Source organism: Apodemus sylvaticus, chromosome 9 (assembly GCF_947179515.1).
Source record: "Apodemus sylvaticus chromosome 9, mApoSyl1.1, whole genome shotgun sequence".
Taxonomy (NCBI): Eukaryota; Metazoa; Chordata; class Mammalia; order Rodentia; family Muridae; genus Apodemus; species Apodemus sylvaticus.
In genome coordinates, this window is record NC_067480.1 from 17,454,725 (window position 1) to 17,472,835 (window position 18,111).

General features: G+C 36.4%; 1 protein-coding gene across 1 annotated transcript in view; it reads left to right on the forward strand.

Annotated features, from left to right (window-relative positions):
* Slco4c1 (solute carrier organic anion transporter family member 4C1) overlaps positions 1–17,758 on the forward strand; it is a 50,941-nt gene extending 33,183 nt beyond the window's left edge. Inside the window, exons 9-13 of the mRNA XM_052193406.1 lie at positions 4,546–4,699; positions 6,039–6,229; positions 10,648–10,712; positions 12,238–12,375; positions 14,936–17,758. Of these exons, the coding sequence (XP_052049366.1) occupies positions 4,546–4,699; positions 6,039–6,229; positions 10,648–10,712; positions 12,238–12,375; positions 14,936–15,096 (709 nt within the window). The 3' untranslated portion in view covers positions 15,097–17,758. The remainder of the gene's footprint in view (positions 1–4,545; positions 4,700–6,038; positions 6,230–10,647; positions 10,713–12,237; positions 12,376–14,935) is intronic.
* Positions 17,759–18,111: the final 353 nt, after the last annotated feature.

An 18,111-nucleotide genomic window follows, 5' to 3' on the forward strand; every position in this document is an offset into this window, starting at 1 on the left:
CTTGATGATTAAATTCTCTTATTTGGGTTGAAACTATACCAGGAATGCATTCGAATAAACCTAGTCCTGCACCATATGGATTGTTCTATTTATTTTGAAATTTATGCTTATTTTAGAGAAACAAATACCTTCTTATTCTATCCTACAGACAAGTTTCTTTCTCTAATCAGTTTTCTTGGTCAGGATTGTTTTGCTATGAAGTCCTACACCAGCAGTGGTGGTAGATCAGGCAGGTGAGAGGTCGCAGCAGTGACTTTCACTGTATTTCCTTTCACTGTGTATGCATGTGGCTTTTGAGGGAGGTGTCACTCCAGGGATGAGATTCCACAGGTTTGTGTAATACTGCATTCACATGGCATTAAATTTGTGTAGGAAAGTTTGCCAATAACAATAATATTGATTTGTAGCTATATTCACGTGTCTATCATTTGTGTTACTATGATGCCAAGTGTTCTAAATCAGTGTTTGGTTAAGCTCCATTACATTTAGTCCAAACATCTTCATGCTTCCTTTTACAGAGACAAGAAACTCTAAAACAGACATTGGAAAACAAAACACCAAGTGAATAATGGGTTATATAACTAGAGCTCTAGAAAGTTTTGTAGTGGTCACTGAAGGAGGTCTTTTTAACTTTTTTTTTGTTTTTGTTTTTTGGATTTGGTTATTTCAACACAGGGTTTCTCTGTATAGCCCTGTCTGTCCTAGAACTCACTCTGTAGACCAAGCTGGCCTCGAACTCAGAAATCTGCCTGCCTCTGCCTCCCAGAGTGCTGGGATTACATGCATGCACCACGACTGCCCAGCAGTCTTTTCAATTTTATTTGACTGTTAGTAGGAAAGGCTTATGACCTAAAAGCAACTGGAGTTTAAAGGTTTTAAGGAGCTGAGAAGAAGGAAAGGGGGAAAGCCTGCACCAGCATGGGAAAGGAGCAAATGAGGCCCTGGGGGCGGTGGGGTGGGGGGTGGGGGTATATGGGAGGGAGAGGACACACTCTACTGAGGATATACATGATATCATAAATACAGGCCACTTTTATCCACCAGTTTGAGGGGAATTTGAATTATACTACTGGCACTAGGGAAAAGCAAAGTCTCAAAATGTGGAAAATATACAGAACAAGCTGGGTGTGGTGGCGCACACGCTTCATCCAGCACTAGGGAGGCCGAGACAGGTGAATCTGTGAGTGTTTGAGGCCAGCCTGGTACACTTAGCAAGTCCCAAGACAGTCAGGATTACATAATGAGGCCCTATGTTGGAAGAAAAGAAAAAGAAAAGAAAGAATAAAGAAAGTAAGGAAGGAAGTAAAATATACTTCACAAATATTTACGAGTTTTCTACTAAGAATTTCCTTTTCATCACTTGGCAAATTTTTACAAAATACAGAGAAATTGACTGATGATGGGCCATATGTTTTTTTCCCATTATTCCTGCTGGGTTTTGCATAATGCCATCTTACACTTCGAATATTTTCAATATGTGCTTGGAAGTAATATGACAATTAAGTATTGAAAATTTTAAATTAAAACAATAGTTTTCATTTTCTCTCTCTCTTTCTCTCTCTCTCTCTCTTTAGTACTAGCTTGAGTTGCAAGGACTGATTTTTCTCTGGTCTCCTTTCTGCTGACCACTGTAAGCCTCTTGTGGGCAGGGACTAGAATTCTTTCATAGTAAAACCATGCTTGACAAAGGCACATGGTAGCATTTTCTAGGGCATAGCTGTACAAGGAGGTACTCCACTCAGAAGGACAGGTTGCTTACCGTCTTTTGAAGTTACTAATTTGTTTGTGTGTATGTGGGAGGAAATCAAGACAGAGTGTGGGAATTGGTTATCTCCTAATATATAGACTCAGGTTGTCCTGCATGGGGACCTCCGTACCCCGCTGCAACCTTTCTAGTATATTGAAATCTAGTTTTTGATTTGCATTTCCTTTTACCTCCTGCTGACTAGTTTTCTACCTTCTACCTTGATCCACCTCCTTCACAAACTTCTTTGTCTACCTCTTAAGTACCATTATTTTCCAGTTTGATATATTATTTTCAAATGCTTTGATGTGTCCACTAGTTTACATATTTTACCTTCCAAGGAAGTACTGATTTACAGTTGCAAGAATGATGTGTTCTCTCTTACCTCTGGTTTCCTTTTCCAACTATGTTTATGATAGCATATCTAAAATTCACTATGCAATCATGAAGTAAGCTACTTCCCAAGACTCCACTTATCACCTACTCTCAGGTATATCCAACCTCAATGCAGCTAATGACAGCCACAGAGACAGTCCATCATAAAAATGTAAACTTAGCTAAAACAGTATGAGATTGTGTGTATGTTATCTAGATTTTGCAATGCATGTCATAGTATCAGATAGTAGGATATGTTTATACTCTGTGTGGCAGATCTTATTACTATCATGATTTCTGTTAAATCTGGATGCAAATGGATATTAAGATTTCTAACCACTGATCAGTTGTCCACTAACTTGAGACTCTTAATATGTATAAAGCCATAGTGGATACCTCTTTCTCAGAATTGCGTTCTCCTCTGCTAGATAGCAGGAGTGTGTTTGAATTCCTTGAAATAGTGCTTCACCATCTATCAATCAACAAATATTACTGATTCTATGTTCAAAACGGTTTTTCTCCAATCTTCCTCATAATTAGGTTGTATTTCAGTTTCTCTTTATATTCTGCTCACTGGTTAGGACTGGTCTCCTTCCCTCAAGCTCATACTCCATGCAACTTTAGAGGAGAAATACTTGCTGAGCAAGTGTGAGAATTCATGGGTATGTTGAGTGAGCACAGTGGCCCACATATAATTCCATTGGAAGATGGAGACTCTGGATCCCTAGAGAGAGCTGGCCAGCTAGACGGGCCTGTATCAGAGATCTCTAGGGTTAGTGAAAGATCCTGTCTCAATTAAAAAAGTAATCAACACAGGTACTTGATTTGTCACATGTACACATGTGCACCTATAGAGATACAAATGTGTATACAGACATTCATAAATACCAAGTGCATAAGACAACATTTTTGATGGGCTTTTGGCAATATCATTGTTGTATGTAACCTATATTTGAATAATAAAAAGCAGTCATTAATTTCAACAAGGCCCTTGGGACAACTGTTAATCTGGACCCTGATTTCTTATAAGAATATACTTTTTCATTTTCTGTTTCAAATAGAATTTCCATTTTTCTTGTTCCATGGTTCCTTTTCTAATTACCCACTGTCTGGATAGATTTTGCTTATCTTTAAGACTCAGGACGTAGCTTCTCAGGTTTCCTTTCCTCAAACTTTCCCTCATGATAGTTGTCCTGCCTTGGAGTTTGTGAAATGCATCTGTCGATATCAGTAGACCATAGTCAGCAGAAAGGCTACAATGAACCTACCTCTATCTCTGGACTTAAGTTGTTGAAGTGTCATGCTATTCTATCTACATAACTTCATGCTCACTTTAGTCAACAAAGGCATACTTGTCACCTGCTTCAGATACATTGCAAAATGGGTGACTAGGGGAGGCAATGGGAATCATCTTTCTTTTTTTGTTTTGTTTTTGTTTTTTAAAGATTTTAGTTATTTATTATATATAAGTACACTGTAGCTGTCTTCAGACACACCAGAAGAGGGCATCAGATTTCATTACATATGGTCATGAGCCATGATGTGGTTGCTGGGATTTGAACTCAGGACCTCTGGAAGAGTAGTCAGTGCTCTTAATCTCTGAGCCATCTCTCTAGCTTTGGGGATCATCTTTCATTAAAGAAAGCCTTTATATTGCAACCTCTATGAAAACTTTTTATATTAAGACTTCAATACCCTGATATTAGAACTCACAGACAGGAAGAGAGAGCATACTCAAAATATTACCAAGTCTGAAATTAGGAAATTTACTTTTTGAAAAGTAAGAGATTTATAATGGCATTAATGGATTAAACAACATGATTTTATTCACCTTTCTTATTTAAAACATGTTGTCTGCCTTGTGAAGATGTTCGGAAATGTCTAAGCATATTTTCATTGCCATCATTAAAGAAAAAGCTGCTTGCAGCGGTTGTAACAGTAGGAGATACTGCTAACCATCTGATGGATAATCTGTAGAACCAAGAGCGGTTTGTTGCCAGAAAGCCGCCATATTTACTGAGACATTCACTCCAGGTTTTCCTTTTCCTTTTGTGAAAGCTATTAATACTTTTATTTGTCAACTTCCCCCTTAAAGGCTTACTCTAACCAAGTGTGCTCCCCAAAGCCTTGCTCATTCATTCTTTCAACAATGTGTCTGACACAGGTGATAATTAGGCTTTGTATTCAGTAATGGAAGCATGAAACTGGATAAGATAGCACCTTGCCTCAAAGATTTCAGTCTGTGGATAGAGGTAGGCTAGTTGTATACTAGGTCTCATGGAAAAGCAGACATTATGTTTTATGCATTTAGTACTTATGTGTTGTGTGGCTGACTAAAGTGATGCAATGGACAAGATACAACTGCTTCTGAATTGTTCTTAGGAGTTATGTTGCAGAAAATCTCACTTTATCTCTCTTATTTACAGAACAGGAGAAATGGGGAATTTGACTGCACCTTGTAATGCCAATTGCAACTGTTTGCGGTCCTATTATTACCCGCTCTGTGGAAGTGATGGAATCCAGTATTTTTCTCCCTGCTTTGCGGGTTGTTTAAACTCAGTTTCCAATAGGAAACCCAAGGTAGCCATGTTTCCTCTTTACCCCAATGAAATAATTTGAACCGTGTCTTGTGATTGTTGTCTTGACTCTCCTCGTGGGCTACTCTTGTCTTTTTCCGCTGCTTGCTTTCCTTTTCCAGTTACCCAGCCCTGGTCTCTTCAGACCCATTCCTTCATGTCTCAGGCAATTCTTGCTGAACTCAGCACGGCAATTATAGTACCATTTTATATTGTTTTGTTTTTTCTCCATTATAAGATGCATTAGCCGGGCAGTGGTGGCGCACACCTTTAATCCCAGCACTTGGGAGGCAGAAGCAGGCAGATTTCTGAGTTTGAGGCCAGCCTGACCTACAGAGTGAGTTCCAGGACAGACAGGGCTACCCAGAGAAACCCTGTCTCGAACCCCCTCCTCCCCTAAAAAATTATAAGATGCATTATGAGAGCATGGTTACTAATCAGGAATATAATGAAACTGACAAATTATGTTCAAATTCCACAAGTCCTGAATATACTGTAAAGCATACAAATGATTAATTCAGCCTCAAATATAAATGTCCTATTTGACTTCCCATCTCACAATGATTTTGTTGATGTTTTAAGTGTGTGAAAAGTTTATATTAAACATTGAGATATGCAATGCCTTTAGGATGTGATAACGTTTCTAAATAACTGATCATCTTTCTATTCAGATAAAACAACATAGTCTTTCTTGGTTGTAACCAATGTTATGATACTATACACATACATCTGTGCCTACATATAAGCATATGCGGAATAACCACTGTGCTATTTATATTAACTCCTTTTCCATTATTATAAACATGCTATAAAAAGGACAACTTGCCTTCTATAAGATAGATCTAAAGTTCAGAAAATTGTCTTTAAAATGTTATGGTTAAAAGCAGCATTTTCTTAAATATGTGCGTACAAGGTAATTTTACCATGGCACTTATCAAAATTATAGTGTTTGTTCTTTCAAACTAGCACACATAATGAGATTGTCAGCATGGATGCCTGTGTGCCCCCCTGTAATAGAAAAGAGTTAGAAGGAAGACATTATCTGGGCAATTATGGTCTACTGAAAGTAATGTATGCAGAGCAAGAGAAAGTGTGTGATCTTTTTATACTCTTGTCAAGTGGTTTTATGTAATGAGCCGATAATAGGCTATAAGTTGGAGTAACAGCCACAAAGTCAAATACAGGTATTTCACGTATGTGGTTTGTTACAATGTGCTTCATTCCTTACGAGGGTTAATGACTATGAGCACTCTTGGCTGTCTACGGACTAGGACACGACAAGGCGATACAAAAGTATTTTCAAAGTATACAATAACTTTGACATTTTTGCATTTAAATTCCAGGTATATTATAATTGTTCCTGTATAGAGAGGAAAGCAGAGATCACATCCATTGCAGAGAGTGCCAATTTGGAAACTAGAGCTGGGAAATGTAAAACTCGGTGTTCAAACTTGCCCATATTCCTTGGCATTTTCTTCATCACAGTTATCTTCACCTTTATGGCCGGAACTCCGATAACTGTGTCCATTCTAAGGTAAGGCCTGCACTCGAGAACTTGCATTTCCTAGAAAAGTGTGCTGTGAACCTAGAGGTTCACGTAGGCTTTTACTGATTTGAGCCATACCTGCCTGGTGCATCTTGAACCCTCAGACTCCATAGAAGCCCAGCTGCCTGTGCTTTAAGGAAACTAATGTAGGAACTGTCTCACTGTTTGCCCACGTGGCAAGTGCTTGGCATTGGTCCCTTTGTGGGTTTCACACGGTCAGTGTGAGCTGGAAATTTGAGAAGTGGTGTGTAAGTCTCCTGGCATTATCCCAATGTGTTTGCTAAATTGAAGAGTGGGCATTGGCAGATCAACTCCTTACAGAAAGTTAAGAAGCTTGTTGTCATCTCCTAATGTGGAGAGGTTTTGCTTATTGTTTTGTTTTTCCATTGAGTGCTGCTCTACAAGAGTCTCTACCTTCCATCTGAAGGTTTTCTGCCTGTTTTTGACCAAATACTAGGTTTTTTCTTTCTTAGTTGTAACTGCCTGCAGTTACATTGAACGGGTTACCTGAAAGGGAAGCTGGGCATGTATGGGAAGGCAGTAAAAAGAGACAGAGACCAAGATAACACCTGCTATTCAAGGTTTCAAAGTTTAATGAAGAACTCCCAATATATAGGCAAGGGAAAAGGCTGGAAGCTTCTCAGCAGAATCAGTTCAGTTGCTCCACAGGTGGCTGGCTAATGTTTCTCTGGAAACTTCAGGTCCTTGAAGAAAAATAGGCTTCACCTTGGTCTGAGCACTCCACCCTAGGTGGAGGGGATTATGGCTAACACAGGAGTTCCTGCTCAAAGGCTGGGAAAGGAACTTCACATTGGTCTATGTCAAGTTCCTGCCAGGTGGCATGGCACCTCAATAAGGCTCTCTACACTTAGTCCATTGATAATTTTAGTATTCGCCCACTATCGTTCATATTTTTATTTAATAAGTGGAAAGTATATGGTTTGTAAATGATATTAAATGTTAAGGTTGCTCTACCTGGGAATTAGAGGTGTTTAGCAAAGAGAAACATAATTTAATTCATACAACTGACTTTTTAACTCCCTAGTTGTTTGTGCTTGTAGTTTTTTGCTGTTTTTTAGTTTTATTAACATTTATAGAATGGAGCCCTGGATGGCCTTGAACCTGAATTTACTCTGCTTCTGTTGTAGGCTCGCTCCTAAGTGTTGGGATAGCAGGCTTGTGTGCCTCGGCCTGGCTTATGTACTTGCTTAGAAAGACGAGTCACTTTTTTTTTGTATCTCACATGACTTTTCTGAGTGGTGATGTCAGACATTATTGTCATTGACCAACCATTAAAGAAAAGACTATGACCGCTATTGACTCCAGCACCTGTTTTCTATCTCCTCACTTTATATGCCTATCCTGTCTGTGTGATTTCAGTCTCAATGTCAGATGTGATAGTATTTGACACTTATTTAATGGTGATACAAAAACAAATTTTTTTTAAATTTTAAACAGGAATACAGTGTTACATGCCTGAAATCCCTACCAAAAAAGTAGGGCTTTCGGTACAAATGCTAGCTCAATTTAATTGCCTTCCAGCTGCATTGCAATGACTAGTCAACTAAACTTATATGTGTTACTATTAAATATATTGAAATACGCACAAAATATGACATTATTACCACAGAATAATCCATCATCTCTCAGGTCACCTTTAATATGTGTGCATACGTGGAAAGAATGAGTAACATCCACAAATTTCAATAGTTAATGCAGGGGTCTCACATAGACCGGACTGGTCTTGAACTTGCTACTTAGCAAGTTATCAGTTGAGACTGTACTTCCTTTATGTATAATACACCCACTCCACTATGCATTCCATCACTAGAATTTAACTTGCATAATCAAGACTTTGCAACCTTTGCAAGAATTGAACCGTCCATTTGCCTTTAGCCTCCTGTAGTCATGCCTTTTCTCTCTACACCTCAAAAACACCTTAAATTCTTATATATTTGTGTGCATTTCTATGTGTGCACATAGACCATGGTATGTGGGTGGAAGTCATATGACATATTTCAGGACTACCTTTGTCCTTGGCTCCAGTTGTTCTGGAAATTGAACTTGGGTCACCCCTCTTGGCAGCAGGCTCTGTTACCCACTGAGCTTTCCTATCAGCCTGCCCTCTGTCCTTTACTTACTAATAAAGCTGATGCCTCAGGGCCCACTTATGAGTCCAAGCATGCAACTGACATGTAGAATTTGATTCAGTCTGTTTTATCTCAGCACAATGTAGTGCAAATTCATTCATGCTCTACAAAGGGCGAGACTTCCCTTTCCTAGTGCAGTATAATATCATATGCTACATTTTATTTTGTCCATCTGATGATTGACTTGATCGATAGTTTAACTCTTCTTTATAAGAGAACAAAAAGGGCAGCAGTCTCTTTGACATTCTGCCGAGTCACATTTTACTAATGATTTTAACTTCTCTGAGAAACTGCTGCTTGTCTGTCTGTATCAGCTCGCCTTTCTTCTAGTGGTTTACACTGGCTTGCTTTTCCTTGTCTCCCCAAGAACACTTTGTTTCACTTTATCATAAGAAATGAACTAAGTAGGGCATTGGTGGCACACGCCTGTAATCCCAGCACTCTGGGAGGCAGAGGCAGGCAGATTACTGAGTTTGAGGCCAGCCTGGTCTACAGAGTGAGTTCCAGGACATCCAGGGCTACACAGAGAAAACCTGTCTCGAAAAAAATCCCCCCCCCCCCAAAAAAAAGAGAAATGAACTAATAAGAGCAAGAAGACTTCAAGGCTTCAAGGCTTCAAGGCTTCAAGGCTTCAAGGCTTCTCGTGTGCTCTTGACTGGCGTTTCATGTTCATGACTACCGGCTTTGATATTGTTTCCCACACTTTCCAGCCATTGCTATGTCCTCTTTGGAGAACTGCCTATTCAGATCTTTGGTCTAGATTTGGAAGTCTTTTCTCATTATTATGTTACTTGTGTTTATGATTTCATCCAAATGAAGTGCTTCTGAGATGCCTCATTCAGCAGTGCTTTCTTGTACTCTGCCTCTTAACTTTGCTACCATTGCTGGGCAGAAGCATTGTGGGAAGGTCCTAATTGCCTCTATTTGCTTTGTTAGCTTATGTTTCTGGTACGATAACCAGAAATGTCACTGCTAAAATGAATATCAAGAACTTTATGTTTTTGTTTTTACAATGATAAGACACGGGGTTAGTATTTATGCGTAGTTTTTAGTTAATTTGAATGTGATTTGTATACAGTTTGAGATAAGGGTACAATTTCATTGTTTTGCATGTAAATATGAAGTATACAATTTTCCAAACATAATTTATTAAATGGGATCTTCTTACCCCTACTTATGTGTTCTTGACATCCTTGTCAAACATAGGTTGCATTTACATATATGTGTACTCTGTTCTGTTGATCTCTATGTACATTTTTATGATGTTAGACTCAGACTGTTTTTATTATTATAGCTTTGTTATTTTACTTTGAAATCTGGTAATATTATGCCTCTAACTTTTTTCTTATTGAACAAAATTGGTATAGCTATTCTAGGTCTTTTCCATATGAATTTTCTATTTTTATGAGGTTTCATTAGCATTTTGATGGAGATTTTATTTTAATTGCCTTGCATAGTATGGGCATGTTGACAACATTATTTTGATTCATGAACATTAAGATGTGTCTCTGTATGTATGTCATCTTCCAACATCAGTTTTACATTATTCTAATATCCAAGAGTTTTATTCCATTTCTTTAATCTTTAATCTTAATCTTTAATTACTTTTTGATGCTATTGTAAGCATGATTTTTTCTTAGTTTCCTTTATGAATATTTCATGAGTAGAAATGTAACTGATTGATAATATTTTGATATCTTCAAATTTATTACCTTTATTGATTCATGAGAATAGTTTTGTTTGTGGAGGGTTTTTTGTAGGTAGCATAAACATCTAAAAACAGAGACTGTTTCTTTTTTCCAATTTGTTTGTCTTTTCTATGTTTTTAATACCTAAGTCCTCAAGACAGAATACAGAGGGCATTGTTTCCTATTCCTAATCTCATAGTATCGACTATGTTATGCTATGACAAAATCTTGTCTTTTGTCACTTTTATTTCACTGAGGTTCATTACCCCATGCCTAAATTATTTATGGGTTTTATTAAAGATAAATATTGTAGTTGAATGCTTTCCCCCCTTTTTCTTTTTTGAAATTCACAGAAGCTAGTAACTTTTTGCTGACATATGTAATGCTTTACCACTGATAATATTTTTCTTTTGCAATCCCAGGAAAACTTACTTGTAAAGTTTTGAAAATATTTTAATTTGCACATTTGCTTGAGTAGAAATGCTAAACTGATGTCAATGTGGAAGTGGGGCTAGAATTAAAGTATAGCCTGATGTCTTTTTCTCACTTGTTTTTAATATGTTTGCAGGTGTGTCAATCAAAGTCAGCGGTCTCTAGCATTGGGAGTGCAGTTCATGCTTCTTCGATTGTTAGGTGTGTTGTTTAAAAACATTAGTATGTGCTGTTTTGGTTCATTCGTGTTACTTGCATGTTCTATATATGTTCCATATATGTTGCACACCAAGTAGATGATGACGAATAAAGGCATAATTGTCATTGGTAAAAAGCTTTCTAACATCCATGATATAGCACTGCCTACATGGATAATAATACAGGAACTTACTTCTCACCTGTCTGACTTATTTGTTGTTACCAATGCCACTACAGATATAACATCAGGGAATACCTGATTTATTTGAAATATAAATTGTGAATCTCAGTATATAGCTTCTCGCCACCTCTTATTTAATAACAGAGAATACCCAGTATGATTTTTTAAAAATACTTTCAGTCTTCATTTGTTTGAATTCACTAATGTGGGCCATATAAAGGTAGGGAGGATTACTTACATGTGGAAGTTATGTAATTCCTGGTATATCTATGTCTTTGTGTAAAAAATAATTTTATACATCTGTATGTAGACATAGTCATGCATACATGCATTCATATTACACTATACACACATGCCCATGTTAGTGTGTGCATGTGTGTGTGTGTGTGTGTGTGTGTGTGTGGGCACAAAATGTACAGACAATGCATATAGTAGGTTCTGTATCATAGCCAATGTCAAGATGTAGCCATTTGTTACCTTATGAAAGTAGTAAACTAAAATATTTATTAACCTAACATTTTTTAAAGATTTATCTATTTATTTTATGTATATGAGTATACTGTAACTGTCTCTTTACACACCAGATCCTATTACAGATGGTTGTGAGCTACCATGTAGGTGCTGGGAATTGAACTCAGGACCTCTGGAAGAGCAGTCAGTGCTCTTAACCACTGAGCCATCTCTCCAGCCACTAAACTAACATTTTTAAAAGCTAGGGGAACGGGTTTTGACAGGTAGTTTTACTACAAACCATGTATTTGTAGATATAACTGCATTTGTCTTAATGATTTTTGTAGATCATCAAACAGTACATGGTATCTTAGTACTCTTTATAGATTTTGTATCAATTAAAATAACATATTTTTCTAAACTCCTGACATCATAACACAAGAGTAAAGTTCTCTCCATTTTTTTTAAACCTTTATATAGTGTATGTTGGTCTGTGTGTCTGGGAGTGTACGTGTGCCACATATGGAGAACAGAGGACAATTTCCAAGAGTAGGGTCTCTCTACTACATGGTTTCCTGGATCTGATTCACATTACTGGACCTGAAAGCATATGTCCTTACCTGCTGAGCCATTTTACAGGCCCTAGTACTAAAGTATTTTTAGAAATTGATTAGTAATATATAATTAATTACATATAATTATTTAAAACATTTTCACTAAGGTCTTTCATATCCCGTTTGACAGATATGAATTTGCTAATGTATGTTGATAAAGTCTATTTGTATTATATAAATGTGTGTGTGTGTGTTTTGAAACCTATATGATAAGCTTCACTAGTTTTATTTTACTAGTTGACTAGTTTCTTTACTAGTTTCATTTTGCCTTTACTTCCTCTAGGCACAATACCTGGACCAATTATATTTGGCGCCATAATAGACAGCACATGTGTTCTGTGGGATGTCAATGAATGTGGGATACAAGGAGCATGTTGGATTTATGAGAACATCAGGATGGCACACATGCTGGTAGCTATAAGTGAGTCGGCATCTCATTAATGACTTATGGTCTAGTTGTGGTGCAGTATTCAGGTCGCCCCGCAGGGTCATCCAGAAGGTTTGAACTAAAAGAATCTACCCAAAATGATGTCAGAGGCTGCAGTGGTCTCTGCAGCTTTCAGTCTCATTTGGTAGAGGAAGAATAAGATTTCCATTTTCTGTATACCTTGCCATGTGCTTTTTTTTTTTTAAATTAAAAATTTCTCTCAAATTTTTCGAAAGTGTATGAAAAAAAGATAAAAGAGAATTTGAAAAGCTGGAATAATTTTCATCTAAGTGTTTGGGCTCTGGAAACTATTTAAGTTGTAGTGGGGGAATGTCATGCACCTGCAAGAAGTGTTTCACAGTTCAGAGGTTTTGTCATGATATAATTAATTTCATTGATGCTAGTCTATACATTCTTGGTTAAGGGATAAATTAAAGATAAGATTAAGGAAGAATAGTATATAGGTAAGTATGTTACAATTTGTCAGTTAAACATTTCATATCAGTGTATGACATTACAATGTTTGAATATAGAGAACCCTTAGTGAGACATACTAGTTCACTGCTGTTATCCCAGAACATGGGAAACTAAGCCCAGACAGGTATGAGCTTGAGTCTAAGCTAGGCTGTATAGTGAATTTAAGGCCAGATTGGACTAAGAATGATTCTCTCTCTCTCTCTCCCTCCCACAAACACACACACACATGCACACACACACAATATATATATATATATATATATATATATATATATATATATATATATATATATATATATGTACATATAGAGAGAAATACAAAATGCATAAATGTCATTTGATTTTCATTGCTATTATTTTAACAGTACATTCAAGGTACATTTTTTTACTCTTTATATAAATCAGTGTGCTATATGAATTCATGATTATAGAAACATAGTATCTACTGAATAAATAATAAATATGTAGACTCACAAGGAGAGCAAATATGAACTGATCTAGATAGAATCAATCTTATTATTTTTACCTATTGCCTAATTTATTTTATTCAACTTGTTTATAATGTTTCCTTGAAGAGGGTTGAAGACTCTACTTAACTGGGTGTAAGGGCAAATATTTAGATTGTTGTTAGGCTTCACGCCTACACAGAGAACTACAGGCAACTAAAGAATGTTAAGAGCGGAGAATATTCCCCAGGGAACAGCCATCAGCTGGTTGCCCAAAATCAAGTGGTCAGCTGTGAAAGACATGCATACAAAAACATTATACAGCCCAGGCAGTTTGTATTTAAGAATATTTATTCCTATACACATATACATGTACTAACAATTAATAAAAAAGCCATGGATTTGAAAGAGAACATGAAAAGGGGTGTGTGGGAGGATTTGGGGGGAATAAAAAGAAAGAAATACTGTAATTGCATTGTAATCTGAAAAATGTTAAAAGAGATGTGTAACTTTAAAACACAAATCTTTCAAACACAAATCAACAGCAAGCACTGAGACTGTTGTCCAGGTGAACTTCAGATGAATTAAGTAAGAATAGGTTCAGGAGAATTCCTGCTAATTCCTGCCATTCAGATGTTCTTAATAAAGTTGGATGACAAACATACAGGACGTTAGCCATTGAAATATGACATCGTGGGACCAGTTTCATTGCTGACACTTGCAAAGCAGAATACTATGATGGAAATCAATTTATCTTTATGTAGTTGGGTTAAGAAGAATTGCTTGAAATCAAATCAAAACTTACCCGGTAGATCTGAACAGATCATGTTTTTAGCTGATATGGCAGGGTACATTAGGCTAATGTAATGATTTATTTATACCCAATCCTTTGCCTAAGAACTTTGGTCCCTGTTTATTTTTCACATTGTTTTTTTTTTTTTTTTTTTTTTTTTTTTTTTTTTTTTTTTTTGGACGTGAAATTTCTTTATTTTATGTAATTTAAAAGATGGTAAGCTATTTTATTTCATTAGTGACTCTGGAATTTATTTACAAGTATATGTATGTATTTACATGCTTAGAAATATGATACAAAGCCTGAGTGTAGTGTTTGCATGTTATAATTGCAGCTCCCAAGAAGCTGAGATCACTTAATCTGGGCAACATAACAAAATAGTGTCTCAAAAAGAAAAACAAAAATGGGCAAAGAAGTATCAGTTAAGAATTATTGACTCCTAAATAACACACAGCAGTAATATTTTAGTTATCCTCGGGAATAGAATAATTGCTGCTGTTGTTGTTGTTGTTGTTATTATTATTAATTATTATTATTATTATTAATTTGAGTTAGGGTCTTGCTCTGTTTTGGGCTGCCTAGAAATTCCTTTTAATGCCCTGATTGGCCTCACATGAAGTTCCTGCTTCTGCCACTTTAATGCTCTGATTCACAGGTGTGTGCTATCATACTCAGCCTCTCTTGTGGTATAACATTTGAAAAAATAAAATTACTATTCCTTATACTCATTACTTTAAAAGAAGAAATTTTTTATTTGTAAAGAACTACTGGAAACTATTTTTATTGATCGGTAACGGACCAAATCATGATGTTTTTGTTTTGTTTTGTATCTATTTAGGTGTGACTTGTAAAGTTATCACCATATTCTTCAATGGACTTGCAATAGTTCTCTATAAACCACCGCCCCCAGGAACAGAAGTTTCATTTCAAAGTCAGAATGTAGTTGTGTCTACTATTTCAGTAGAAGAAGATCTCCACAAAGCAGAAAATGAAGGATGAAAAAGAAGAGGAGTTTGCATTGGAAAATTGGCTCCTGCCTGTAAGAACATACTGTGCCAAGGCACCATTGCCTAGTCTGTGTAGACCATGGCTTAAAAGCTGTGATCCAGAACAGAGGTGATTGTTGTTATGTACAGATCCCTATTCTTGTTAAAGCAAAAAACAAACTCAAAATATAACAGGTCCATGCCTTTAAAGTTCACCGGAAGCCTCAAACCACACAGATCCTTATTTATTTCCATTGTCTATGAATCACCAACGGGTAACAAGGATAATGGCCAACAACACACAGTTTAAAGTTTATGCTTTAAACACAGGTATGCACACACACACATTAAAACACCAGGCTTTATTTCTTTTCTCTTTTGTAAGATAGGGCCTCTCATACCCCAACAGCCCAGGAACTTGGATGGCTATAGATGACCTGTGATGCCCGATTCTCCTGGAGTTACATCTCGTGTGCTGAGGTTGCAAGTCTGTGTTACCCCCCATTGGCTCACACTGTCATATTTTTATTCTTTCTATAACTAGTTCCACATTAATTTTCATTGTTGATTGTTTGAGCTTATTTGGGACATTTACAGCACAAGAATTTAGGTTAATGAAATTTCTGTGATGATTTTGGGGGACTAGTTGTTTAAAACTCATGGAATTAAAGACAACTTTACAGTGTAGGTTTTATATTATATCTCCTCTCTAGCATATATTTTCACAGTAGTAAATTACTGAACTGATAGAATGTAGGGTAATTATCCTTTTTTGTTCCACTACCCTACAGCCTCAGAAATATCAGCATCAACTACACATTTTCAATTTAGAATAAGAATTCCAGTAGTCAATTTATTAATGTTTACTTTTAACACTAAAACTTATGACTGGGATAGTATTGTTCAATTACATATTTTCAGAGAAAAGAACCAGCTTCAATAAGGAAAAGTGCCAAATAAACATGACAAGATGTCATAATGTCCTGTTGACAGATGTTTATGTATCAAATACCTTAAATTTTATTTTACAAACTAATCACCTAGCCCATTAATTATAGTAATGTAAACAGAGTTTCACTTAATAGCTATCATGTATTTTTATTTAGTGAAAGTTTAAATTCAACGATGCCTTTACTGGAAGTTCAAGTATTTCACATACCATACATCACAGTAACTAAATTCCATCTGTGCAGGTTCCTGACAAATTTATTTAAATAAATACTGAAGGCGTTGGCCATCAAACATCAACAAAAGTAATTTACTATTGTGAAAACTATTTCTAATTAATAAAAGTATTACATGGCTAAGGATGTCTCTGAGTGCAAATTCTAAATTTGACACTCTGTCCTGAAAAGATCTTTTCAAAACTAAGGTGATTATATTTGTGCTGTTTTTACAAATCAAATCTCCTATTTTCATTATTTTTTCCAAACAGACAGCCCACACTCATACTCCTATGTTCATTCTTTATAAGCTTCACAAATCATGTTCTCCATCAGGGCAAACAAGCCCAGGAAAAAGACCTGGAAGAAAATTAGAATTAGAGACACTAGAATTCACAGAATTTACATTGCTGTGTCTGGTGGTAATCCATACATAGTCCAAGTCTTCAGCACTTGGGAGCTCTTGTAAGCTGAAATTCAAGGAGGGATGAGTTAGGGGTTAGACTCAAAAGCCCTTTCTATATTCAATGAGAGAGGTTGTCTCAGGAAACCGAGGGCTAGGCCTACTTGTCTCAGGAATGTACATACCAAAATTCAATTTGAAAAAATACAGCCAACATTCAGGTATTTGGGAAGCCAAGGCATCCATCAAGCAAAGGGAGAATACAAGAAAGACAGGGAAATCCACACGATACCTCAGATGAGAGTATTCCTCCCCACCTTCTGGGCACATTTAAAATAGTGCCTCCATTGTGGCCAGGAGTAATGGGAGTCAAAGATAGTCTACAATCATATGGATACATTGCATCCCATGGAACAGGATGAGGTAATGCAATCCTGGGAAGCTTAGTGATAGAAACCTGAAATGAGCACAAGAAAGAAACACGACGTCTGCACAGGCAGAAGAGTATATGGTCCCTTAGGTCAGAAGAAACAAACAAACAAACAAAGAAATTCCAGACATATTGTCTGGTGAATAGGTCAGTAGAGAACTGGTATCCATAAAGATGGGTGCTCACCAAATGAACATTGTCTCTAGTTTACTCAGTTTCGACGTATTCCTTTCACACTTTTTGTTTTAAACAAACTTGCAAAAGAAAATTGCTAAAGGGAACAAATACATTTGGCACTTGGAGATACATATTTAGAAAAGATACCTCCATTTGGAATAAAGTGAACACACTACTGTAATCTTCATTATCTCTATTTGTAAATTCATGCAGATTATATGTGTTGGTATGCTGCTTTTAGAATATATTTTCATGATATGTATTTGCCATAGCTTATAATTATTTTAAAATAACTTTCAGGTGTACCTGCTGTAATTTTGTACATAATTGAATATATCTTAAAGTTTGTTATATTTTGATTTTCTTAACTGCAGAAAATAAAAATATAAAACCCTTTCTTAACCATGGAAAAATTGTATACATTTGACTTTGCTATGTAAATTGAAAGAAATATAAATAAAATGTAGACCTATTTTCTATGTTGCAAACAACCCTGTAAATAATTGACACATACAATTTTTATTAAATCAGAATATTTATTTTACACTGTTTTATTACTTTTTAATTTTATGCATCTGGGTCTTTTGCCTGTTTGTGTGTCTGCTCCACATGCATGCAGTACCTGTAGAGGCCAGAAGATGCTGAATCCCCCTTGAACTAGTTCCGAAGATGGTTGTGATCTGCTATGTGAGTGGGTTCTTGGCATTGAATCCTGGTCCTCTAGAGGATCAAGCAGAGAGTGATCTTAACCACTGAGCCATTTCTCTAGCCTCACATGGTATCTTCAGCTTATTATGAGATTGTACTCTAGCATGGTAGAGATGACATGGCAGGCAGCGGGCACATGACACTTCA